Below are 27140 nucleotides of genomic sequence, written 5' to 3'. Positions count from 1 at the left end.
GATCAGGCCCCTCCTCACCAAACCAGCCACTCTTTCCTGACTCAAAAAGGACACGTGAAACTGTGACTGTTTTATCTGTTTTCCATGTGTGCTCACAGTAATGGAAAATGTGCCTGTAAGGAAAGAAGGGCAAATGTAGGGTCCATAGCAAATTACCAGTTACACTAGCTTCTAAAAAGCCCTGTTTAGTGTTCTGCTAGCAGCTGCTGAGCTTTGGTGAAAGACACAGGTTGTGACCCTCTTGCCTCTAAGACCCTGCAGGCATAGGAACACAGGCTCTCTGAAGATAGCCCCAGGCTTGGCACAGCACAATCCGCCTAGGTATCTGTTCAGATGACTGATCAGGATGCTATCTTAAATATCATTAAAACTATGGAGCACATGGAGCCACCAAACACAAGACCCTGCCTCGGCATCCCAAGTGCTGAGGTTACAGGTGTGCAACATCATACTTGAACCAAATCTCACCATTGTTCTTTCATCATGAAAGCAAAGTACATTGGGAAAGTTCCAGAAGGATAAAGTGTGGTGAAAACAAAGGGCCCTGGAAGAACATCATGGAGCACCACCAAGCATCACAGAGCACCATCCAGGATCACAGAGCACCACCAAGCATCACAGAGACCCATGCAGGATCACAGTGCACTACGATGCACCATCCAGCATCATAGACCATGGCACCTGTTGCCAGCTGTGAGTAAGGATCCCTGCATTCCACTTCTTAGCTGGTTGCCACAGCAGGACGAACAAACCTTCATTTCCCTCTTTTCCTGCACCCCACCTTCTGCCTCAGCCCAGTACACCATGAGAAGATGGCATGAGATGCAGGCTAGTTCACACATCCCCACTCTGATCTTTACACGGGTTGATCTTCCTACCTGTGACCTTCCTTTCCTAGATTTCTGGGTATCGAAGCCTGTTCTCTGAACTGTTGGGAGCTGACAGTCTTTACCTCCTGCTGCTAAGATTACTGGCGTCCATACCATGTCAAGCTTTAAAAAAAAAAAGTCTGGAGATCCAACTGAAGTCTTGACTGAGCAATGTCTCCAGATTCAAGTCTTAAAAAGGAGGTGGGCTGGAGCAGGACCTGGTGGCGCACGCCTTTAATCCCAGCCTTCGTGAGGCAGAGGCAGGTGGATCTCTGTGAGTTTGAGGCCAGCCTGGTCTATAGAGCCTGTGTCATACATGATAACCCATAAACGATAAATGCTCTGTAAATAACTGACAAGAAAAATGTCTGTATATGTTCAGTACTGATGCAATTTTTTTCTGTTTAGGTATGTGTGAGTGTATGTGTGTGTGTGTGTGTGTGTGTGTGTGTGTGTGTTTGTGGTGTAGTGTGTATGTATGTAGGTTCATGTGTCATAGCACACATGTGGAAATCCAAGGACAACTCTATTATGTAGGTTCTGGAGATAGAACTCAAGTCACCAGGCTTGACAGCAAGCACCACTGAGCCATCTTGTCAGTCCATTTCTGAGTATTTTTGAGCTACTGGTGGTTGGATTCATGGATGTGGAATACTGACTGCATTTAAATGAAGTCTGTATACATTTTTGTGGTGATGCAATGACTCGCTTTTCCAGTATTTTGTGCCCATGGTGGTGGAGTACTTTGGGCAAGCCCACAAAACACAAAGAATGCAATGTGCCCAGCCCTTCCCAAGGCACTTTCTTCCTATGTCCCCAAAGCCAAACTCGATCGTTATTGCTCGCCTCTGAAGATATAGGCTCTCATGGGCCCAGATTAACTCATAAGTCACTACACAGCCCATGGAGGCCTCAAACACAAGACCCTTCCTCAGCATCCCAAGAGCTGAGGTTACAGGTGTGCAGCATCATGCTTGAACCAAATCTCACCATTCTAAGCTTTGCAGAATGAGCGATTTCTCTGACAATGCAGGAGGACCATGCACTGTCACTTTCCCCATAAACTGGGCATGTCACTCAAGGTCTCTCCAGACCATGTCCCTCTCTTGGGCTCCTAGAATAAACCACAACAGCCTCAAACTTGGTATCCAGCTAAGATGACTCTGGATTTCTGATCCCTCCACTTCTACCTTCAGAGTCCAGAGGTCACAGGTGTGCACCACATCTGGTTTTTACGGTACTCAGGTTTGAACTCAAGGCTTCGGGCACTTTCTAAAAGCTTCATTATTTTAAATACTGTTTGAAGCAAGCATGAGTGTACATACCTGCAAAGTCAGCAAACAGGAGGCTGAGGAAGGAGGATAAGAGTACAAGGCAAACCTGGAAAGTGTGTGTGTGTGTGTGTGTGTGTGTGTGTGTGTGTGTGTGTGTGTTGCACAGGACCCCTGCAAATCCTCTCGATGTGCAGGTTCTCCTGAACTATGGAGAGCATTTGATTGGGCAAACAGGACCACTGCAGAGCTGTTTGAGTGTTGAGAGGGGTAAATGTGCACCCCTCAGCTGGCGAAACAGGTTTCATGTGCAAACACTTCACCTTCTGTCTGAAAAGCAATGTTCTGGGGCACCTACCGATATTTGAGTAACTCCGGAGAATATTTTGACTTGGCCTTGAAAATCACCTGCAATGACAGAAAAATATGAAAGGCTGCGGCACAGAGTACAGAAAGCAACAAAATGTCACCACCGTTTAGGGTTCCCCTCGTTTTGCAGCCAGGTACCAGACACCTCCTGACAGAGAGCAGCCTCCTCAGGAGGCTGAGGTAAAGAGGGTACCAAGCTCAAGGACAGCCTAGGCTACAAAGTGAGTTTAAGGTCAGCTTCAGCAACTCTGTGAAACTTTGTCTCAGAAGTAAAATAAGGACTGGGGTTATAGCTCAGTGGTCAAGTACTTGCCTAAAGCGTGCATGGTCTTGTGTTCAATTCCCAGTTACTAAAGAAAAACAAAACCAAACACCAAGAGACTTTGCTAAAATATCCAGTAAAGAAAAGAGAGAAGATGGGCTGAAGAGATGGCTCAGCGGTTAAGAGCACTGACTGCTCTTCCAGAGGTCCTGAGTTCAATTCCCAGCAACCACATGGTGGCTCACAACCATCTATAATGAAATCTAATGCCCTCTTCTGACATGCAGATGTACATGCAGGCAGAGCACTGTATACATAATAAACAAACAAACAAATCTGGGGGGAAAAAGAGAGAGAAAAACTACATTATTTTTCAAAGAGTGTTTTTGGAGCAGGTGTGGTAGTACATGCCCACCATCTTTAAAGCCAAGCCAGACAAGGCAAGACTCTGTCACATACCAAAAACAAAAACAACACACAAACACACACACACCTGATCTTATCATGGGAATACATCATTTTATTTCACGTTGTGCCAAAATTGGGAGTCCACTCAAAGTATGTAACTTTAACTACACAGGGTCCTAAGCCTGTGGCTTTACCCACAGTGCCTCTGGGAACTGCATTGTCATCCAGCCCACAACTGAGTGGCCTTATCCAGTGGGCTCAGCTCCATGCATGATGCTGTCATCAAAGATAAGGCAAAGACCAGCCCTGCTTTCAGTGGACAGTCCCACTGCAGAAAAAGGGCCCAGAGATACAAAACTGCAAAGAAGTCTCTAACTGCAGGTGGTGGGAGCACAGACCCCACCATGGACTCAGCCTCAGACTGGACCACCATCTCATCTCCGCTCTCAGCATGTGCTGCAGGTGGCCTAGGTCACATGATGACATTGGAGAGACTGTGAGTGGACTAGAGTGAACCCAGGGCTAATCTGAAGTCCCAGCTCACTCCCAGCCTTGGCCAATGTTGTGCCTGTTTTCCCTGAGACCTGCAGAATAATGTCCTTACTCCAGCAGTCCCATAGCACACCTAGCAAGTGTGTACCTTATAATTAAGGGAACAATTTTTGCTTCCAACAGTCCCTGGCCCTGCAGCTCTGCCTGCCCACTTTCAGTGAAGGACACACTGAATGGAATCAGGTGGGACCCATGAAACTCCCTCCCAAGTCCCATGTAAAGCACAGGGTTCCCAGCTGCTGCTGCTGACCTTAAACACTCAAGCCTTGTAAACATTCACCCACTTCAGCGCAACAAGTACACCTGTGAGAATTCGCTCTGGGACAGAACCCATCTTGCTGTTCCAACAGAACTGGTAATCAACAATGAACATTATTGGAAATACAGTCGTGTGAACAAATACATTTACCAACATTAGAAAAAAATATTTTTTTCTTATTTATGTGTGCATGTACAGATGTGCCATGGCATGCAGATGACGGTCAAAGAACAGCCTTGAGTCTGTCATGTGGGTCCCAGGGATCAAACTCAGGCCATGAGGCTTGGCAGCAAGCATCTTTACCCACTGACCTATCTTTCTGGCCCAGAAAATACTTGTCCCCCCTAGAGTAATTCACAGAGCCTTTAGCAGATTATTATGTCAGTCTCCAAGAGAAACATGCTATACAGCAGTTTTCCAAAGTTATATAACCGGCCGGTCTTCCTAATGGGTGCTCAGGGAGCAGGCGCTGGGGAGCATTGCCTTGTGGTCACAGCAGCCTGAGAAAGAGTAATAACACCCACAAGGGTACCAACAACAATTAGGAAAAGCAAGTTTAATGTTCCCAAGTGTTCTCCCCTGAACATGAACCTAAGTGATGCACTAAGTGGGAGAGTCCCACGCCACTCACTCCCGCCACTACCAAAGATAGACCAACTTAGCAACCCTAGCTCCTCTCACCATTAAGGTCTCATTCCTGCCTGAAGGGAAGATGCCATCCCAGACAAAGGCTGCTCTGATAGAAGGGCGTTACTCTGATCCACCCAAGCCAGCACTCAGGGTCACATCAAGATCAAAACAAAAAGATCCACCCACGTCCTTGTGTGGCAATTATATCTTGTCTGAATTCAGCCAAGCGCCTTAAGCTGGTCTCAGAACTCTCCCTTCTCTCTTCAACTTAAGTCCCCTAAAGTCTATATCAAGTTCTGACAACTGAAACTGAAATACTGTAAGTGACGTGAGAATGGTTATTCGATACACAGCATACTTTATATATCTATACGTATATTTTTTGAGCATAAACTTTCTCCTCATTATTTTAAAGGATGTATACATCCAAACTAAGTTGTAAAATAGTATTAATAAATCCAAGTTGCCTGGTGCACCCACTCTGCAGGGGCTTTATTAAAGAGGTCCTTGAGCCCACTTGTCCTGCTGCCCATCTGCATAAGCCTGCACTGACTTCCACTGACTTTGGCAGGGACCCAGCTGGGAGCAGAGGAAGGCTACTGCCATTGGAGAGGCAGATAAAGATTAACTGCTTTTGTAGTTTACAGGCACTGTAGTTTTTAGTTCCTTACAGAGATTAAGGAAACAGTTCTAATGGGCAAGTGAAAGGGTCTGAGCACAGGACAGGCACCAGGCTCTGCACTGGCCTCTGAAGAACTGCAGAAAGGAAAAACCAGCCCCTGGCATGGAGACAGACAGGTGTGTCCCTAAATAAGCATGAGTGATGTGAAAAGATGTAGAGAGGTGTGATGAAATGAGAAGAGGAAAAAGATCATCTAATGTTTAGGAAAGTGTGATATGAGGGAGGTGTGAGAAGAACCAGGCATGAGGACTTGTAAGCAAGTATAGAGAGATGTGAGGTGCAGGGAGGTCTGAGGGGAAGTGGGGAAGTGTGAGGGGGAGAGAGAGAGGTCTGAGGGGAAGTGGGGAAGTGTGAGGGGGAGAGAGAGGTCTGAGGGGAAGTGGGGAAGTGTGAGGAGGAGAGAGAGAGGTCTGAGGGGAAGTGGGGAAGTGTGAGGGGGAGAGAGAGAGGTCTGAGGGGAAGTGGGGAAGTGTGAGGGGGAGAGAGAGAGGTCTGAGGGGAAGTGGGGAAGTGTGAGGAGGAGAGAGAGAGGTCTGAGGGGAAGTGGGGAAGTGTGAGGGGGAGAGAGAGAGGTCTGAGGGGAAGTGGGGAAGTGTGAGGGGGAGAGAGAGAGGTCTGAGGGGAAGTGGGGAAGTGTGAGGAGGAGAGAGAGAGGTCTGAGGAGAAGTGGGGAAGTGTGAGGAGGAGAGAGAGAGGTCTGAGGGGAAGTGGGGAAGTGTGAGGGGGAGAGAGAGAGGTCTGAGGAGAAGTGGGGAAGTGTGAGGAGGAGAGAGAGAGGTCTGAGGGGAAGTGGGGAAGTGTGAGGAGGAGAGAGAGAGGTCTGAGGAGAAGTGGGGAAGTGTGAGGAGGAGAGAGAGAGGTCTGAGGGGAAGTGGGGAAGTGTGAGGGGGAGAGAGAGAGGTCTGAGGGGAAGTGGGGAAGTGTGAGGAGGAGAGAGAGAGGTCTGAGGGGAAGTGGGGAAGTGTGAGGAGGAGAGAGAGAGGTCTGAGGAGAAGTGGGGAAGTGTGAGGAGGAGAGAGAGAGGTCTGAGGGGAAGTGGGGAAGTGTGAGGGCAGAGAGGTCTGAGGGGAAGTGGGGAAGTGTGAGGGGGAGAGAGAGAGGTCTGAGGGGAAGTGGGGAAGTGTGAGGAGGAGAGAGAGAGGTCTGAGGAGAAGTGGGGAAGTGTGAGGAGGAGAGAGAGAGGTCTGAGGAGAAGTGGGGAAGTGTGAGGAGGAGAGAGAGAGGTCTGAGGGGAAGTGGGGAAGTGTGAGGGGGAGAGAGAGAGGTCTGAGGAGAAGTGGGGAAGTGTGAGGGGGAGAGAGAGGTCTGAGGGGAAGTGGGGAAGTGTGAGGAGGAGAGAGAGAGGTCTGAGGAGAAGTGGGGAAGTGTGAGGGGGAGAGAGAGAGGTCTGAGGGGAAGTGGGGAAGTGTGAGGAGGAGAGAGAGAGGTCTGAGGAGAAGTGGGGAAGTGTGAGGAGGAGAGAGAGAGGTCTGAGGAGAAGTGGGGAAGTGTGAGGAGGAGAGAGAGAGGTCTGAGGGGAAGTGGGGAAGTGTGAGGGGGAGAGAGAGGTCTGAGGGGAAGTGGGGAAGTGTGAGGGGCAGAGAGAGAGGTCTGAGGGGAAGTGGGGAAGTGTGAGGGGGAGAGAGAGAAGTCTGAGGGGAAGTGGGGAAGTGTGAGGGGGAGAGAGAGAGAGGTCTGAGGGGAAGTGGGGAAGTGTGAGGGGGAGAGAGAGAGAGGTCTGAGGGGAAGTGGGGAAGTGTGAGGGGGAGAGAGAGAGGTCTGAGGGGAAGTGGGGAAGTGTGAGGGGCAGAGAGAGAGAGGTCTGAGGGGAAGTGGGGAAGTGTGAGGGGGAGAGAGAGAGGTCTGAGGGGAAGTGGGGAAGTGTGAGGGGGAGAGAGAGAGGTCTGAGGGGAAGTGGGGAAGTGTGAGGGGGAGAGAGAGAGGTCTGAGGGGAAGTGGGGAAGTGTGAGGGGCAGAGAGAGAGAGGTCTGAGGGGAAGTGGGGAAGTGTGAGGGGGAGAGAGAGAGGTCTGAGGGGAAGTGGGGAAGTGTGAGGGGGAGAGAGAGAGGTCTGAGGAGAAGTGGGGAAGTGTGAGGGCAGAGAGGTCTGAGGAGAAGTGGGGAAGTGTGAGGGGGAGAGAGAGAGGTCTGAGGGGAAGTGGGGAAGTGTGAGGGGGAGAGAGAGAGGTCTGAGGAGAAGTGGGGAAGTGTGAGGGGCAGAGAGAGAGGTCTGAGGGGAAGTGGGGAAGTGTGAGGGGGAGAGAGAGAGGTCTGAGGGGAAGTGGGGAAGTGTGAGGGGGAGAGAGAGAAGTCTGAGGGGAAGTGGGGAAGTGTGAGGGCAGAGAGGTCTGAGGAGAAGTGGGGAAGTGTGAGGGGCAGAGAGAGAGGTCTGAGGGGAAGTGGGGAAGTGTGAAAGGGAGAGAGAGAGATCTGAGGGGAAGTGGGGAAGTGTGAGGGGGAGAGAGAGAAGTCTGAGGGGAAGTGGGGAAGTGTGAGGGGCAGAGAGAGAGGTCTGAGGAGAAGTGGGGAAGTGTGAGGGCAGAGAGGTCTGAGGAGAAGTGGGGAAGTGTGAGGGGCAGAGAGAGAGGTCTGAGGGGAAGTGGGGAAGTGTGAGGGGGAGAGAGAGAAGTCTGAGGGGAAGTGGGGAAGTGTGAAAGGGAGAGAGAGAGATCTGAGGGGAAGTGGGGAAGTGTGAAAGGGAGAGAGAGAGATCTGAGGGGAAGTGGGGAAGTGTGAGGGGGAGAGAGAGAGGTCTGAGGAGAAGTGGGGAAGTGTGAGGGGGAGAGAGAGAGGTCTGAGGGGAAGTGGGGAAGTGTGAGGGGGAGAGAGAGAGATCTGAGGGGAAGTGGGGAAGTGTGAAAGGGAGAGAGAGAGATCTGAGGGGAAGTGGGGAAGTGTGAGGGGGAGAGAGAGAGGTCTGAGGAGAAGTGGGGAAGTGTGAGGGCAGAGAGGTCTGAGGGGAAGTGGGGAAGTGTGAGGGGGAGAGAGAGAGGTCTGAGGAGAAGTGGGGAAGTGTGAGGGGCAGAGAGAGAGGTCTGAGGAGAAGTGGGGAAGTGTGAGGGCAGAGAGGTCTGAGGGGAAGTGGGGAAGTGTGAGGGGGAGAGAGAGAGGTCTGAGGAGAAGTGGGGAAGTGTGAGGGGGAGAGAGAGAGGTCTGAGGAGAAGTGGGGAAGTGTGAGGGCAGAGAGGTCTGAGGGGAAGTGGGGAAGTGTGAGGGGGAGAGAGAGAGGTCTGAGGGGAAGTGGGGAAGTGTGAAAGGGAGAGAGAGAGATCTGAGGGGAAGTGGGGAAGTGTGAGGGGGAGAGAGAGAGGTCTGAGGAGAAGTGGGGAAGTGTGAGGGCAGAGAGGTCTGAGGGGAAGTGGGGAAGTGTGAAAGGGAGAGAGAGAGATCTGAGGGGAAGTGGGGAAGTGTGAAAGGGAGAGAGAGAGATCTGAGGGGAAGTGGGGAAGTGTGAGGGGGAGAGAGAGAGGTCTGAGGAGAAGTGGGGAAGTGTGAGGGCAGAGAGGTCTGAGGGGAAGTGGGGAAGTGTGAGGGGGAGAGAGAGAGGTCTGAGGGGAAGTGGGGAAGTGTGAGGGGCAGAGAGAGAGGTCTGAGGAGAAGTGGGGAAGTGTGAGGGCAGAGAGGTCTGAGGGGAAGTGGGGAAGTGTGAGGGGGAGAGAGAGAGGTCTGAGGGGAAGTGGGGAAGTGTGAGGGGGAGAGAGAGAAGTCTGAGGGGAAGTGGGGAAGTGTGAGGGGGAGAGAGAGAGGTCTGAGGGGAAGTGGGGAAGTGTGAGGGGCAGAGAGAGAGGTCTGAGGAGAAGTGGGGAAGTGTGAGGGCAGAGAGGTCTGAGGGGAAGTGGGGAAGTGTGAGGGGGAGAGAGAGAGGTCTGAGGGGAAGTGGGGAAGTGTGAGGGGGAGAGAGAGAGATCTGAGGGGAAGTGGGGAAGTGTGAAAGGGAGAGAGAGAGATCTGAGGGGAAGTGGGGAAGTGTGAGGGGGAGAGAGAGAGGTCTGAGGAGAAGTGGGGAAGTGTGAGGGCAGAGAGGTCTGAGGGGAAGTGGGGAAGTGTGAGGGGGAGAGAGAGAGGTCTGAGGAGAAGTGGGGAAGTGTGAGGGGCAGAGAGAGAGGTCTGAGGAGAAGTGGGGAAGTGTGAGGGCAGAGAGGTCTGAGGGGAAGTGGGGAAGTGTGAGGGGGAGAGAGAGAGGTCTGAGGAGAAGTGGGGAAGTGTGAGGGGGAGAGAGAGAGGTCTGAGGAGAAGTGGGGAAGTGTGAGGGCAGAGAGGTCTGAGGGGAAGTGGGGAAGTGTGAGGGGGAGAGAGAGAGGTCTGAGGGGAAGTGGGGAAGTGTGAAAGGGAGAGAGAGAGATCTGAGGGGAAGTGGGGAAGTGTGAGGGGGAGAGAGAGAGGTCTGAGGAGAAGTGGGGAAGTGTGAGGGCAGAGAGGTCTGAGGGGAAGTGGGGAAGTGTGAAAGGGAGAGAGAGAGATCTGAGGGGAAGTGGGGAAGTGTGAAAGGGAGAGAGAGAGATCTGAGGGGAAGTGGGGAAGTGTGAGGGGGAGAGAGAGAGGTCTGAGGAGAAGTGGGGAAGTGTGAGGGCAGAGAGGTCTGAGGGGAAGTGGGGAAGTGTGAGGGGGAGAGAGAGAGGTCTGAGGAGAAGTGGGGAAGTGTGAGGGGCAGAGAGAGAGGTCTGAGGAGAAGTGGGGAAGTGTGAGGGCAGAGAGGTCTGAGGGGAAGTGGGGAAGTGTGAGGGGGAGAGAGAGAGGTCTGAGGAGAAGTGGGGAAGTGTGAGGGCAGAGAGAGAGGTCTGAGGGGAAGTGGGGAAGTGTGAGGGGGAGAGAGAGAAGTCTGAGGGGAAGTGGGGAAGTGTGAAAGGGAGAGAGAGAGATCTGAGGGGAAGTGGGGAAGTGTGAGGGGCAGAGAGAGAGGTCTGAGGGGAAGTGGGGAAGTGTGAGGGGGAGAGAGAGGTCTGAGGGGAAGTGGGGAAGTGTGAGGAGGAGAGAGAGAGGTCTGAGGAGAAGTGGGGAAGTGTGAGGGGCAGAGAGAGAGGTCTGAGGGGAAGTGGGGAAGTGTGAGGGGGAGAGAGAGAGGTCTGAGGAGAAGTGGGGAAGTGTGAGGGGCAGAGAGAGAGGTCTGAGGAGAAGTGGGGAAGTGTGAGGGCAGAGAGGTCTGAGGGGAAGTGGGGAAGTGTGAGGGGGAGAGAGAGAGGTCTGAGGAGAAGTGGGGAAGTGTGAGGGCAGAGAGAGAGGTCTGAGGGGAAGTGGGGAAGTGTGAGGGGGAGAGAGAGAAGTCTGAGGGGAAGTGGGGAAGTGTGAAAGGGAGAGAGAGAGATCTGAGGGGAAGTGGGGAAGTGTGAGGGGCAGAGAGAGAGGTCTGAGGGGAAGTGGGGAAGTGTGAGGGGGAGAGAGAGGTCTGAGGGGAAGTGGGGAAGTGTGAGGAGGAGAGAGAGAGGTCTGAGGAGAAGTGGGGAAGTGTGAGGGGCAGAGAGAGAGGTCTGAGGGGAAGTGGGGAAGTGTGAGGGGGAGAGAGAGGTCTGAGGAGAAGTGGGGAAGTGTGAGGAGGAGAGAGAGAGGTCTGAGGAGAAGTGGGGAAGTGTGAGGGGAGAGAGAGGTCTGAGGAGAAGTGGGGAAGTGTGAGGAGGAGAGAGAGAGGACTGAGGAGAAGTGGGGAAGTGTGAGGGGGAGAGAGAGAGGTCTGAGGGGAAGTGGGGAAGTGTGAGGGGGAGAGAGGACTGAGGAGAAGTGGGGAAGTGTGAAGAGATCCGAGAGGTGTGGGAAGCGTGAGATAAAGGGAAGTATCAGATGAAGGCGTTATCAAAGGAGGCTGTGGAGAGATGTGAAGGTCTGCAGACATGAGCTGGTGTGAGGTGTCACTATAAGAAGCTCTGGGGAGATGAGCGAAGGTGTGGAGAGATGTGATGGGAAGTGTGAGAGGTTGTAAGGAGGTATGGGAAGGTGTCAAGATGTGAGTGTAGGAAGGTGTAGAAGAGGAGGAGAGGTGTAAAATGTGGGGAGGGATAAAGAAAGGAAGGGAGGCGAGGAGAAAGAACTGGGCAGGTATGGGGAGGTGTGAGGTGGAGATGTATGGGGTGTGAGGGGACATGGGAAGGTGTGAAGAGATATAAAAGACATGAGAGTGTAGGTCACAGGCGCTTGGATTTGTGGGATTTGCTGAGATGTAGCGAGGCCAAATTATGGAGAGGTGTGAAGACGCAAAGTGTGAGGACACAGGAGGCAAAGAGTGGGACGTATTAGAAAATCTAAGAAGGCATGGAGCATAGGGATGTAGAGGTGTGCCTTGTGAGCCTGGGGAGAGCCCTGGAGCCCTGGCACAGCAGGAAGGCTGGCTCGGGTGGGACCATGACACCACAGCCCAGCACTGCATTGGGAGTGACCATGCCTCAGGTAAGAGCCATGGACGATTTTCAGTAAGAACTGCTTGAGTCAGAGGCAAAGGACCCACACTGTGGTAGGAGTTGACAGGCAAATCAGAGCCATGCTGTAGATAAGTGGCTGTCTAGTCTGGAAGGTGGTGAGAAAGTGACCACTAAGAGACACAGGGCTTCCTTTGGGGTGACAAGCAATTGTGTGACAGTTGCACAACTCTGTAAATACAGTGCTCTCTTAAAAAGGGGAGTCATGTGAGGTATGAATAAGCCCTTAGGTCTTTGTTTTGTTTTGTTTTGTTTTGTTTGAAGAGCAAAGAGGAACAGGGAGGAGTCAAGGAACGGCCTCTTCAGCAGTCAGGGTCAGTGTGATGTGTGGAGACAAGGAGGGCTGGGAGGTGAGACAGTAATGGACTGTGGCCACTGGGCCTGGCAGCTGGGGAAGGCCTGAAGGGAAGTGTACACCCAAAACCACAGGTAGAGGGAAGTGGGAGCCGTGAGTCAAACCCAGACATAATCACTCTTTAAAAATATATGCAGGTGACGTGTAAGACAAAGGTTATTTTCAAGTCATGAGTCCCTTGTTAAAATTTTAACACTGGGAGGCCTGCCAGGCAAGGCAGGCACCCAGCAAAGGGATAGAGTAGTCAGATTGTCGGCTCTGGGGTAGTTTAAATAAGAGTCCCAACTGGTCATCTCTTGTCATCAAAAGAAGCTTCCAGTACTAGAATTGGATTACCTCTAATTGAGCTGTTGGCCAAAGGGACCCAGGCTGTTACCAAGATTATAGTTTGCTATAGTTGCTCTCCACAAACTGACAAGGTCCCATTGCTTAAAAACAACAATCACACAACTCATTGACCATAGAGGTGTCGGGCTGGTGCCTATGTAGGGCCTTCATTCCCGGTGTTTCAGTGTCTTTGTTACAGAAAGGTTCTCTGCACACACACAAGAGAAAAATGTAAACACTAAGCCAGCCACACACCTGCTATCTGCAATGCTTTACCACCTTCAAAATGTGCCGGGGTAACGGTGGCACGGAGCCTGTGATACTAAGCAACCAGTAACTAATTTGACCTCTAAGGCCCACTCCAGGAGATGGAACCAACACCCTACACTGCTTGGATGATCATGAAGTTGAGACTAGATAGCCCAGGGGCCTAAGGTAAAGCCAGATACTATTGGTATAGAAAAGGAAAAAAAAACCGACTTCTAATGATAGTCTGCTATACTCACAGATCAGTGCCTTGTTTCACCATAATAAGAGAACAATAGGAACGGATGCAGATACACACAGCCAGACATTAGAAAGACAGTAAGAGACCTTTGAACACCCAGCCCTAAATGGGATGTCTCCCTCAAATCCATCCCCTCAGAGCTCAGGGAACTCCTCGGAAGAGGAGATGAGCAGAGTGTGAGAGCCAGAGGGGATGAAGGACAAGGAAACAAGGCCCTTAAATCACCATGAGCTCATATAAACTCACAGGGACTGAGGTGGGTATGCACCAGGTCCTCTGCGCATAGGTTATGGCTTCAGTGTGGAAGCAAGTGGGTCTCTGGTTCTTAAGCCTTCTCTTAGGTTCTTTTCCTTCTGTTGATCTGTCTTGTCCAACTTTGATGTGATAATTTTTGGCTTTAATGGTTTTTGTTTTATCTTTTTATACTTTTTGAATGAATGAATGAATGAATGAACGAAAGAAAGAAAGAAAGAAATGAAAACCCACCCACTAGGGTAAAGTCTAACAACTGAACTGTCATTTATACCTGCTGGGCAGGCCTCATGCTCTGGCGTACTGACCAACACATAATGGACTCCATAGTTTGGGTACACAAACTTTTATTTGGTTACAGTTTGGAGTTTGGTTTTGTTTACTCTTCCTGTTGTCTGAGGACCAGGATGTATAGCACTCCCAGCTCCCTCCCCCAGCACTGGTCCTGCCAGTGTGCTTCTATGTTCTCTGCCATGACTAAATGGACTAAACCTCTGAAGGCGTAAGCCAGCCCCAAGTCAATGCTTTCTTGTAGAAGATTTGCCTTGATCATGTGTTTCTTCTCAGCCTTAGAGCACTGACTAGACAGGCTCCCAGAGGCATTTCCTCCCCACCCCTCATCCCTACCACAAGACCAGGGCTTTCAGGGGATCCCCCACAGTGGGGGAAGGAGAGGGCAGAGGAGTGGCCTAAAGGACGGGAAGGACCCACCCGTCTTATCTGAGGCTCCATAGGCCTGTCGCCTCAGGCCTTTTCCAAGACAGAGAAGCAAGAGGGCATTTTAAAAGCAAACGCCTAGGCCAGAGCAGTGGTGGTACACCTTTAATCCCAGCACTTTAGGAGGCAGAGGCAGGCGGATCTCTGTGAGTTTGAGGCCAGCCTGGTCTACAAAGTGAGTTCCAGGACAGCCAGAGGTATACAAAGTAAAGGAAATTCCTCTTAGCTTAGCTTCATCTGCCTTTTTTATTGTGGGGAGTGGGGTGTCAGTTAGCACTGACTGTCCTAAAAGCCTCATTCTCCCTGTCTCCGTCTCTCAGGCACTGAACTTACAGGTTTATTCTAGGACACCCCACTTCCTCTGCTTCTTTAAGTTCTACCTGGTGCTCTGTATTGACGATGCAAGCCACTTAGCAGGCTGAGGAGAAACGATCCAAGTTCAAGGTCTACATGGGCAACTTAAGGCCCTGTCTCAAAAGGAAAAGTAAAAAGGGTCTGGGCACACAGCTCAGTTGACGGCACGCTGGCCTCACATCCGGAAGGGTTCAATCTCCAACAAGAGCAAAAGGAAGGAGCAGAAGGGACCCAGGGATGGTCTGCCCTGGCAGAGCCCTGACAGGGTTTCACACGTCTTAGGTGGCACTCGGTGACTTCTATGGTGACAGCCGTACAACAGGTTCAGCCTTAAGAGGCTCTGGCTGACAGATGGGAATGCGGGCTTCCTGCACGGTGGGATCCTGCAGGGTTTTCTGACTCCCCTCCAACTACAGGTAACCTTAAAACCCCTCAGAAATCCCAGGCCCTTCACCACACCCTTAGACATGACAAAGCGGGGACCAGGGCCCTGCCAGTGACGCAGTTCTTTTGCAAAGTGGCTGGCCTCTGCCTCTCTCCCCTAATAAATTACAGGCTGTTGATGTCACAGAGCAGCTCGCGCCCTTGGAACTCCTGATGACCTGTGTTTTCAATCACTGCCTCAAGTTGGCATTGACATCACTCTCACTAAGGTCACCTTAGTTGATCCTGGTAGAAACAGCCCACACTACCTACCTTTCAGTGTGTGACAGTGTCCTTTGCAAAGGGCTGTCCGTAGGGACGTAGCTGTGCCAACTAAGGATCCTCAACACTTCCTAACTTATACTTGATTTGGGATTCTTCCATTATTTTCAGGACATGGGTACACACTTGTAAACCCAAAATTTGGAAGGATGAAGCAGGAGGATCACTTCGAGTTTGAGCTTAGCCTGAGGCTGCATACTGAGACCCTGTCTCCAAATCACCACCACTACCAAAAAGAATTCTTCCGTGGAAACCTTGTAAAATCCTTCCAAAAAACAACCTTCTTAGGCCGGGCGTGGTGGCGCACACCTTTAATCCCAGCACTTGGGAGGCAGAGGCAGGCGGATCGCTGTGAATTCGAGGCCAGCCTGGTCTACAAAGCGAGTCCAGGACAGCCAAGGCTACACAGAGAAACCCTATCTCAAAAAACCTAAAAAAAAAAAACAAAAAAACAAACAAAAACAAAAACAAAAAACAAAAAAACCTTCTTAAGAGGCCTCAGTTCCGTACCCAACCTCATGAAATGTCCCATAGAAAAAGACAGGCTTAGGGGATACAGCACAGTCCCCCACCCTCTGCAGGGCTGAAGCCCCTGGAAATAACAGATAACTTACAGGTTTAAACACAGGTGTGTAAGTGTATGCACGCAAACTGATCTGGGAATGTTAACAGATGGGCTTGCATTTTTACCACTAACTTACCAAATCCCTCATACTCTTCACTTTTTATTTTGAGATAGAGTCTCTGTAAGATACTTAGGCTGGCCTTGATCTCGTTCTGAAGGCTATGAACTCTGCCAAACCCTCCAGCCCAGCCTCCGGGGTAACTGGGAGGACAGACCTGTACCACCACACTTAGTTCTTATACTTTTTTCTTGTGCTGGGTATTAAACCCAGGGTTCTCACACATGAACGCTACCATTGAGCTACTTTCCCAGCCACTTAAACAGTTTATTTTGTAACGTTCATGTGCCCACCACTCACTTCCTATTTAACACTTCCAATAGTAACACTTTGCATGCCTGTTCCAAGTATGGAAGTGTGTGTGTGTGTGTGTGTGTGTGTGTGTGTGTGTGTGTGTGTGTGTTCTGAGCACCCCAGAATTCAACATCACAAGTCTTCCTAAATTACTGTCTGACTGTTTTTTGAGACAGGGTTTCTCTGTGTAACCTTGGCTGTCCTGGACTCTAGATCAGGCTGGCCTCGAACTCACAGTGATCTGCCTGCCTCTGCCTCCCAAGTGTTGGAATTAAAGGCGTGTGCCACCATGCCCGGCCTTGATTTTTTTTTTTTTTAAACTGTGTCTCTCACAAAATCTGGCAATTTCCAATTAAACTGAGATGGTTAGCCAGGAAGGAACTCCAGGAATGCTCCTGCCTCTGTCTCCCAGTGCTGGGATTACAGGAATGTGTAAATATGGATGCCTGGCTTTTAAAAAAAAATGTGGCTACCCAGATAGGAAGTCAAGCCCTCATGTTTGTGCAGCCAGCCATCAACAACTGAGCCAGCTCTCCAGCTCTGCCTTGTTTTTAATGAAACTGCCACAACTGCCAGCAAAGCCCTGCTTGGTTCTCTTACCACCCAAGGTGATCTGTTCCCTGAGGGCTAGTGTGTTTGATCCAGGCAGGCTCAGACTTTTACTAGGTATATGTATTTCAGCAGTTCTCAACTTTCCTAATGCTTTGACCCTTTAATACAGTTCCTCATGCTGTGGTGGCCCCCAACCATAAAATTATATCATTGCTACTTCATAACTATAACTTTACTACTGTTATGAATTGTAATGTAAACATCTGTGCTTCCCGATGGCCTTAGGAGACCCCTGTGAAAGGGTCATTCGACCCCAAAGAGGTCGTGATCCATGGGTTGAGGACCACTGGTGTATGTAGAAATGAACCATGGGACTGAACAGGTTTGCATTTCTCATGTATGTATCCCTGCCTCCCACAGCCTTCTACGTCTGCCTTGTCTGCCTAGGATACACAGCTCTCTACCCCTATATTTTCACCTTGTCCCCCATCTGCCATGTCTTCACAGGCCACCTGTGCATGTCCACCTCAAGCAGAGGACACCTAGGTGAAGAGTGGGGAGTCTAGCCTCACTAGGCTCCCCTGTGATCAGCCGTGCCTCTGGGATAGGTACCTCCCTGCTCCTCAAGTGTCCACAAAATAAGATGGGTAACGGCACCTCCCTAGTGCATTTCTGAGGCCTAGGTGAGTCAAATGGGTAAAGGTACCATGTAAGTCTGGGCTGGTCTTATATGGCAACTTCACACCGTACATTTAAATGCAAAAGACTAGACTGGATGCCTTCTTGACCATAAGAGGAACTCTCATACTCAAACAGGTGACAAGACTCAGCGGCACAATGGACATCTACTCATGGTCCTGCTGCACTGCCCACTTCCTGATTCACTGGGGTAATGACATAAGCCCGGAGAAGCCCTGGTCTTCCTCCTTCGTTCCCTTGCCTCTCAGCACTAGCCATCAGCCCGTTGCGTCAGGATGTATGTCTGTATGCTTTGAGCTTCCCCGCTTCACAGAGCAGCATGGCAGCCAGCCAGGATTCCTGAAATCAGGTACAGTGTGGCCCTTCCCACAACGTTCCCTAGAGCACTCAGCGTGGCTCCAGGGGATCTGCAGCTGAAGCCACCAGTGCAAGACAGCAAAGTGAATGTGCTTTGGCATTCTTTGCTAATCTTCCCTTCTTGATGGGAGATATGGCTAACGGTCCTTAGGCTTGGGACTAAGGGGTGGTCTGCAGACCTGAACCCATCCCTGTGTCCACAGCAGTGGAGCAGACTGGCATATGGAGGCTACTTTGTACACACAAAATCGTCCTGAGTCCCACAATGAAAAATTGTCCCCTTAAGAAGGGCAGTTAGAGCTGGATGTGGTGGCACATGTTGGTAATTCCAGTTTTAGGGAATCTAGTGGGAAGATCATGGGTTTGAGGTCAGCATGGGCAACACAGTGAGTTCAAGCTGAACTCCTCCTATGGAAGCCCCACAGACACACCAAATGCTGATCACTGGCACCTCTACATTTCCCTGTTCTTATCTGCAGAGAGGCAGATTCCAGGGCAAACCTGTTGAGCCCCAGAAACAGGTTGTTGAACTATGCAGGCTCAGTATCTGTCATATAACCAGGGGTACACAGATATTCATCTGGGTACTTCCCCTGAGATGCCTGTGCCCACAAGTATCACTGCAGCATCTTTCTAAGGGGCCATGCCTCATTGGTCCTACTTCTACCTGTCCAATTGAGAGGCAGAAGTGGCCTACCAGGCTCAAGGATAGCTTGAGTCTGAGCTCCACACTGCCCTGCCTGTCTCAATCCGACTAGGGACCGTCCACCTGCCATGGCACGGAGTCTAACAGAGGACAGCCTCTCTCACAGGAGCTCTCCTCAGTCCCAGGAGTGCCAGGGCTGTCGCTGCCAGGGCACTATGATCATATGATCATATTCTCACTGTGAGATACAATCACAAGTTCAGTTCAGCAGCCAAGGCTGCTCAACTGCCACAAGGGTACAAGGGAAATGAACCAGGCGACAGGGAAGATGTGTTTCTCCCACAGTAGGAACTGGTTAGTCAAGGCCAAGGGCTCCACAAAAGAGGGTCATCTGGCTAGCATGCAGCAGCTACACACCACATCGTACCACAGGAATCCTTCCTGGAAAGCAAATTCTGCAAAATCCACAAATCAAGTTAGCGCCAAAATGTCCAAGGTCATCTACCTAACCCTACCCCTGCCCCCGACTGAGTAACTTTCTGCTTCAGAAATAAGGCAAATGTGGAGGGTTTTTTTTTTTTAACTTTCCCAGGAACCCATGACCTTTGTGGGTCATGTGCTGTTTGGATGGCGTTAGTTCCTCGTGTTCTACAAAGAATGAATAACCATGGGAACTCCTGAAGGGGAAGCAGCCTGGTTTAGGCAGGCCTGTCCCTGCCCCCATACTGAGGATGGAACTCAGGCTTGCGCATACTAAGCAAGTGCCCTTCCACTGAGCTATGCTAAGGCTTCCTCTGGACCCTAACAATGTCCCCAACCTTCTCTTTACATTTTTATTTGAAGATAATGTCTTACCAAGTTACACAGTCATTGAAATCATTCTGTGGCCAAAGAACACCTTAAAATGTTGCTCCTCAGCCAGGCGTGGTGGTGCACACCCTTAATCCCAGCATTCAGGGAGGCAGAGGCAGGTGGAGCTCTGTGAGTTGGAGACCAGCTTGGTCTATAAACTGAGTCCAGGACAGAGTCTGAGTTACACAGAGAACCCTATCTTAAAACAAACTCTCCTGCCCCATTCTTTTGCATATTAGGTCTTCACCAAACCCTGGATCTCAGCAGGGAGGTGCTACTACAGCGGGCTGCCTGGGGCAACGCCTGCCTACTCAGGGATGGGGCCTGGCAGGTGAGCCTGGGGACAGTGAGTGCTGACAGATGCACCCAGGCATGGGTCACTAAACTTATTTACATGATGACAGCAGCAACTTAGGACATGTGTCCTGACAGTTACTTGTCTGACCATGGAAAAGCAGGGACTGAGATGTAGGGGGCCAGCATCAGGAGCTCCCAAGGGTGCCTACTGTTGTTCAGTCTCCTCAGCCAAGCCTCTGGGAGGAGCCAAGGTCAGAGGACTTGACCCACTGATCCAGTGGCAGGTGTCTGCCTGTCTGCAGAGGGCCAAGGGCGCAAAGGAATTTTTTGGGAAGGGAGGAAAAGACATGCAGAGAGAAAAGATGTTAAAGTTTTATCTGGTAACCCAGGCTTACCACCCCCGCTACTCAGGAGCACGAGTCAAGAGTTCAAAGCCTGGGATTGCTGTGAGTTCAAGGCCAGCCTGGTCTACAAAGCAAGTCTAGGACAGCCAAGGCTACACAGAGAAACCCTATCTCAAAACAAAACAAAACACACAAAGAGTTCAAAGCCTGTCTGGGCTATATTGCAAGTTCAAGGCCAACCCTGGCAACCCAGCACCAAGGGGACAACAGAGAAGCCTGGTCTGCTCAGGTAGGAGGTTCTACCCAGGAGGTGCTGGGAGAAGTGAGTGCAGGCTCTCCCAGAGCAAAGGCACCCACAAGCATAGACAGACACACAGGTCACACAGGAATCTAAACACCGGCGCGTGCAAAGGCACATACAGACGTAGACAAACTGATATTCAGAAACACATATGAGCATGCATAGCAAGCACGCACCCACAAGATGCACATAAGCATGAATCCTGACATGTACATAGATGTTCACGCACAGAACACACAGGAGGATACACACAAGACATAGACAAGCATGCACACACAGGCAAGTTTTCACAGATGCATGCACACAGGCATATACACAAGCAGGCACACTGACATATACAGGGGTTCACATCCAGGCACACAGATACACAGGTACATGTACGTGCAGGCATTTGTATACACACACATGCATACATAAACAACTTCTCGAAGACGCACACAGACACCAACAGGTAAGCAGGTACACAGGGGTAACTCACACACACAAAAAAAAACCAACAACCAAATAAACAAACAAAAAATACCTTTGCATCTGTGGTCACACATGCAGGCGTACAAATGCACACAGCTGTGGCTAACCAAGCATGTGGGGAGTGACCACAAGGGCCAAGAGCACCTGGGCTATGGGTGGTGCACAGGCCAGGCTAGGCATAGTTCCAGCTCTGACATGATACACCCAGGAGTCAGCAAGATCTGCCTGGGTCTGTTTCCCAAGCTTTAGACCACTTCACTATCACCAAGAGGCCTGGAAGCCTCCCCCTCCCAACTCCCAGAGGCCTGACATAGAACAGGTATTTGATAGATATTTTACCTGGCTTTGCTTACTCCTCCATTAGTCTCCTCAAATCACCCCACTGCCATAGCAGGACCTTGTCATAGGGACCAAGAAAAGCCTGAACCCATTTCACCCAGCCAACCTCAGGAGACTTCAAAATTGGAATCCTAGACTAGATAGTTCTAGGAAGGGTGACTAGGACACACGGCTACCAGGATCTCATAGCCGCAACCACCTCATGACTCTCAACCTCTGCTCTGAAAACAGACGTGGCCCATGCAGAAGTTGAGGCCTTTTGCTTTGGACCTTCTTTCCCTATAACCCAGTAGTAGAGGGACACTAAAACTTCCCCACACAGGAACTTTCACAGGCCCTGATCTCAAAGCCCCACCCTGCCCTAACGATAAAGAAAGTGACCTGATGTAGTAGTGCTTAGCAGACTCTAGATCCAAGGCTTCCATGGACGTCTGGCCCTCCCCTGCAAGCTGTGTGCAACCCACCTGTCCCCGGGGATAGGTGCAACAACCCCCCACTGAAAACAACAGGTCCTTACCATCCTGTATATCAAATAGAGGCCAGACATTTAGGGGTTGCACATACACTCACATCGATACAGTTTTCTTCCGATTAGCAGATCAAGCCAGCCCCTGATGGCCCCTCCACCTTTCTAGCTACATCAGAAAGTGAGATCAGACGGAGAGTTTCATGAGCGCCTCCTTCCGTGTCCCTGAAGAGCCTCAACAGAGACCTGCTGGCCTGAGAGTGTGCAGGCCCAGCAGGTATAGATACCAAAGTAAAATGGCTTGGCTAAGAGAGCTCTGGCAGAGCTCACAGGACGGGGGTCCCCTAGGTTCCTGAACGCTCCAACAACTTGGAGGGTGGTACCTGCTCCTGTCTGTTTTGTGCAGGGGAGGGTTCCTGTCAGGCAAGGGAAAGGACTCAGATGGGGAAATCCAGAAAGACACTAGTAGACGACACGCAGCTCAGAGTCTGTATGGTTAGACAATACAAGGGTCCTACTCCTAAGGCTTCATGCAAAAGAATCAGAAAATGGGACAGAAGGAAGCTAAAGGCTACCTCATAGACAAAGCAGCCACCCACAGAGGCAGAGGCAGGGCAGGACCAGGGCAGACAGGTTAAGCTACCAGGCACGGAACTGCTCCCCTACCAGGGCCTTGAAGGAGCGCAACAGGCTAAGAGAGAGCAGGGCACACCCTTCTCTAAGCCGCTGTGTGTGTGTGTGTGTGTGTGTGTATGTGTGTGTACAACAAAAATACCATGGGGCATTCCAGAGGTGGAGGCATTCCACCTAGGATGCCGACTTTGTGGGTGATGCCTGCCCTTTCTGAATCTTGGGAGGAGAAACAGTGATGGGTTGGTTATATATAAGAAAGGCTAAAACATGAGTGAGCCAGATGTGAGGATGTGACTGAGGTAGCTTTCTCTACCTCTCTCTTCTTGATCATTTCCAACACCTGGGCCATCTAGCTTTCTCCTACCCAGCCTCCTGCGTCAGGACCTCCATCTCTGGGGATGCAGGCCTTGCACTGCCCGAGTCTCATCATCCTCCCTCTCTTCAGTCCCTTAAGTGATGACTGGCAAGTGTTCCTGTACATTATCAGCCCAACTGCATTTGAGTATTTTTAGCAGGGACTCAGATAAGTCTCACTCTGTAGTCTAGGCTGGTCTCGAACTTTCAGCAAGTGCTGAGACCACAGACAAGCACCACCAGGCCCAGCCAGAACATACTTCTTACCTGGTAGTTACAGCCCTCCTCCTCACTTTTGGGTTTACATGGTCTGTGATGAGGTCAGGCAGAGTGACCCTGGGAAATGCACATTTCAGGCACTTCTAGTTGGCTGAAACACCGTGTCAGAGAACAAGCAATGGGACAGCAGGCTGCAGACCAAGAGCCAGCTTCCTGTCTCTACAGAAGGACTGGAATTCTTGTCAGGAGGCTAGGAATCCCCTCATTGCGGTGCCACCTTCTCCTACCAGCTACCTTGATTCTTCAGTCAAAATGCCCCTTCCTACAGTGTCCTCCCGGGGGTAGGGGGTGGGGGATGGGTGGGAGGGGGAGGCTGGGGGAAACATAAAGGAAACAAAGATAGTGACTTGGGGCCTCCTGACCAGTGGCTCTGTCTGCCTGGCCACTTTTCCCCTTGCTCAGCATTTACTCAACAGCCAGCAGATGGTGCATAAAATGTGCAGGCTGGCCCCTAATCCATCTGGCACTAAGGGCAGGCTTAGCATGCGACCGCCAGAGAGCCAAAGCAACCTACTCAAAAGAGACAAGTGATAAGATCTCCTTCTAAGATACAGTTTTCCAGGTGGCACCACCTTACCGGCATCTTGCAGGAACCACCACACTTCCATCCAATTACAAAATCCCATCTGACATGAAGCCGGTGGCCTAGACTGGAGTTTAAAAGTAGCACTTGAACAGGCCATGTCCATTACCCAGCTCACAGGACCACCAAGAAGCCGCCAAGCAGAGACAGGATACACCTCTTATTATTAAATAGTATATATATACACACACATACATATATCCATACATACATACTCCACTATATATTACATCCGAGTCGGGGAAGGGTGCAGGGCTTTCATACTGCAGCTCTGGCTACCCTAGAACTCAAAGCAATCATCCCCGCTCAGCCACCCAAGTTCTAAGATTACAGGTATGAAGCACCACACCTAAACACATCTGATATCTTTCCTCCTCCCCTCTTTAGTTTCCTTTAGACTCCCTACAGAGTCTCAGATATCCCAGGCTGGCCCCAAACTTGCAATGCAGCTGAGGCTGGCCTAGAACCCCCTGAATGATGAATGCTGCCATTCATCAAGTACTAGGATTTCAGGTGTGCACCAACACATCTGGGATGTGTTAATCAAAAACATGTCTTCCAGTAAGCGGCTCCCACTATACAAGGACAATTCTGACCGTAGCTAAGGCCGACCCATTATTCACTGCACCACTGACCTGAACCTCAACAAGGACCATTATCTTTTCATCAATAACATTTTCTTTGTGGAAACAAGAGATACTGTTCAATGGCACAGAATGCCGGCTTACACACGGCCTCTGCCAAGGAGAAGGCACTTTAATCACCCTCATCAGGTGACACAGCCTAGAGCTTGCCCCTGAGCAGAGTACTAGTGAAAATGGGCATGTTAGTGCTTGGAAAGCTAAGGGGACCCAGAGAAAGCAAGGACGACGTCACGGTGTCATGAAGCTTTGTGAAATGCATTACTCGGTGTCTATAAAGCCTCCTGCAATCACTGTACTTTCATTAAGACACAGCTACCGGAGGCCTCGTGCAACCCTTTAGCTTATTAACTACAGGTCTAGTAAAATGAAGCTCGTGAGCCTGTAAAAGAGTCCGGGTTCAATTTTATGGCTTATTTCTTAGGGCTTCTCCGATGAGCTCTGACAGCAAGCCAAAAAACTCCTTGCAGCTGGGGAGCTGGGCGTGCCACCAGACTGCCCTGGTGAAACAATCTTGTGGAATGAGTTACTAATTCATAGTACAGTAGGGCTCCTAATCACGAAGGTTCAAAACATCTCATCAAAACCAAGCCGGTCCCATCATTACTCCCAACAGGCCATGTCTGGTACCAAAGTGGGGCCAACACGCTGTTGAGCAAGCGAGACAAGGGAAATTAGAGTTCAGGCACCCCTTGCATCAGCACCGAATCCGATGTGCACAGAAGGCTCACGGTACCCGGAGGGTACTCCTTACTTTCGGGAACAAAGGGGAGAGGGAGGTCTCCTGAGAATAGGGCCCGCAGACGGAATGGTACCCAGGATCCCAGCCTTGCCTCCATCTTCTCCACCTGCGGTCGAGGAGACCTGCCCTCTTCCGGAAGATGGGGGGCGACCGCGGCAGACACTCACCTGCGTGAAGTACAAGTTCATGAGCGTGAGGGTAAAGAACTGCAGACACACGGGGAAGCAGTAGAGCAGCCAGAAGACGAAGGGGCTGAACGAGTTGGCCGCCACGAAGTCTCGGAAGTAAAAGGAGAAGAGCACAGTACGCAGCGAGGCCCAGAAGAGACAGAGGAAGAGGAAGACGCTCTGGTAGCTGAGCCGCTTGTGACGGTAGCGCAGCACTAGCCAGAGCTGCGCGTAGATGAACACGAAGAGGAGCGCGTAGAAGGCGGTGTAGACCGCAGTGAGGCCGAGCTTCACGTAGGGCGGCACCGCGGGGCTCAGCGTGGGTGGCAGCGAGTCGTTGCGCACCGGCTCCCACGGAGGCGCCTCCATCCGGCTGGGGCCTCTCCGGCTTCATTAGGGCTCGCAGCCGTCCGCTCCCGGGTACCCGCGCATCGCGCCGCGCCCGCCGCTCCAGAACCCAGCCGGGAAAACAAGCCGCACTTCCTCCCGCCGCACCACATGATCTACTGGGCGGCCTTTGTCTGCGATTGGCAGTGCCGCGCCCCCGGGAGCGCGCGCCCGCCCCCGGCCCGCCCATCCCGGCCCTGGAGCGAGCACCCTGGGGACAGCGGCCTTTAGAGCTGAAGCCGGGTCAAGCACCCTTGTGACTGTGCGCACCCACGGCCAAGACTAGGGTCATCCCCGCAGGCCACTGCGCACTCCTAACTTGCGTCGGTGCGCCTCTCAGGACCGCATGGCTACCGCTGGGAAGACATCTGTGGCCCTGACCGGCGCGTTTCTCATTATCCCGTGACTGGCAGCATCGAGTCGGGGATCCTATCCATGACACTAGGGAGCATCCGCGCGTCCCCTCATAGGATCAGTTCACCTATTTGACTTCTCGCGCCGTTGGTAATAGAAGAGATTTGTGCCTCTGATCTGAGCATCCCCTTTTTCACAAACTCCTTGCCCCAGACCCCACCACAAGCCTGTGGGCTCCAAAGTAGGAGCTAGCAGCAGGCATTTTGTTGGGGGTGGCTTAGGGGCGTGTCTACGCGCCTGACCTCGCACTTTCTGCTGCTGCCTGGTTTTGCAGTTCATTTTTATTTAAAAACCAGACCATTTTGCAAGTTCCTTCTCCAGTACACCCACACGGTCATCAGTATTTAAAAATAAAATTATGACCACGAGCTGCCCAGCTTCTGCAGCGCTGCTGAACTCTAAACGCAAACGGCCAAAGAGCTGGAATTTTTCTCCTGCCTGTGCTCTTAGCTATGGCTCTCTGACCTGGCTGCACAACGTTCTCCCTGAACCCTTAACTGCCCGCTGTAGCGCGGCTACGCCCTTGTCCTCAGAGCAGAGGAGCACTAAAGGCTAGGTGAGACAAGTGCGAGCCTATCCACCTAAATAGCCTGTCTTTCCTGTGCCCCAATCCTCTCAGCCTCTGCTGTCTCTAGAAGTTGACTAGGATTATCCCCAACCCTGTGCCACACTACCTTTATAGTAGTAAGTGTTGGGAGTTGGTGAGTTCCGAGCTCTCAAGAAACCAGGCTGCAGCCAGATGCACGCCTTTAGTTCCAGAATTTGGGAGGCAGAGGCAGGCGGATCTCTGTGAGTTCGAGGCCAACCTGGTCTACAGAGCAAGTTCCAGGACCACCAGAGCTGTTAAACAGAGAAACCCTGTCTCGAAAAATCAAAAAAGAAAAGAAAAGAAAGAAAGAAAGAAAAAATAGGCCAAGAGTGATGGAGCATGCCAGCACTTGGAGGCAGAAGCAGGTAGATCTTTGTGAGTTCAAGGCCAGCCTGGTCTACAAAGCTAATCTGGGACAGCTTAGGCTACACAGAGAAACCCTGTCTCAAAAAATCAAAAAGGAAACAAAAGCAAAAAAAAAAAAGAAACCAGGATGCCTGTGTGCAGGTGTAGCTAGCGGAGCAGTTAGCACAAGCAGAAGGAAGGAAGCTCCATTTCTTATGATTCCCTTTCTCATTTTTTAATATTTCCTGCCTCTTTCCATGATCTTTTAGCTTAAGAAGGCCTAGCGTGATCCTGGCTTTTCATCAAAATTGTGATTTACACACTCTCAACTAAAGAAACTATACGTGCCTTCAGAGTAGAGTTCCTTATCTAATTCTGGTCTTTCCTGGTAGATACCAAGTTCATCTGCCTGCTTCTGACTTGATCCACTTCAGTGGGTTCTACACAGAACATCTGCCTGCCTGTTATTCTCAAGTGTGGTTCCCCTTAACTAAGCCTGTACCATCTCAGGATCAATATCCCCAATTTCCTGAACTCCTGAGGAAGGATGTACAGTACTAAACCCTGCTAATGTCCTGAGCGAGGCAACTCTTTCATGCCTTTCTCAGTCTCTGGCCCAATCTGTTCAACTCTCTGTATGGAGTCATTTCCCCCAGAAACTTTGTTTTCAAGACAGAGTCTCAATTTGTAGCCCAGGCTATCCTGGAACTCACTGGGCTTTGAAAGCAAGATCATCCTGCTTCTACCTCCTGAGGTACCAATGCACTTACTAGACCACAACACCTATTGTATGCTGGCCACTT

General features: G+C 50.9%; 1 protein-coding gene across 2 annotated transcripts in view; it reads right to left on the bottom strand.

Moving 5' to 3' along the window:
* Positions 1-25129, bottom strand: part of GPR137B (G protein-coupled receptor 137B) — a 39544-nt gene extending 14415 nt beyond the window's left edge. Inside the window, exons 1-2 of one of the 2 annotated variants that reach the window (XM_084797236.1) lie at positions 24603-25129; positions 2499-2548 (exon numbers count right to left, since the gene is read on the bottom strand). In XM_084797236.1, the coding sequence (XP_084653362.1) occupies positions 2499-2548; positions 24603-24971 (419 nt within the window). In that variant the 5' untranslated portion in view covers positions 24972-25129. The remainder of the gene's footprint in view (positions 1-2498; positions 2549-24602) is intronic. The other variant, XM_084797235.1, reaches the window with a different exon arrangement.
* Between the last annotated feature and the right edge of the window lie 2011 nt (positions 25130-27140).

The sequence above is a fragment of the Acomys minous genome (assembly GCF_964271855.1).
Source record: "Acomys minous genome assembly, chromosome: 9".
Classification (NCBI taxonomy): Eukaryota; Metazoa; Chordata; class Mammalia; order Rodentia; family Muridae; genus Acomys; species Acomys minous.
Note: the sequence above shows the minus strand (reverse complement) of the source record. Positions and strands in the feature narration are given on the sequence as shown.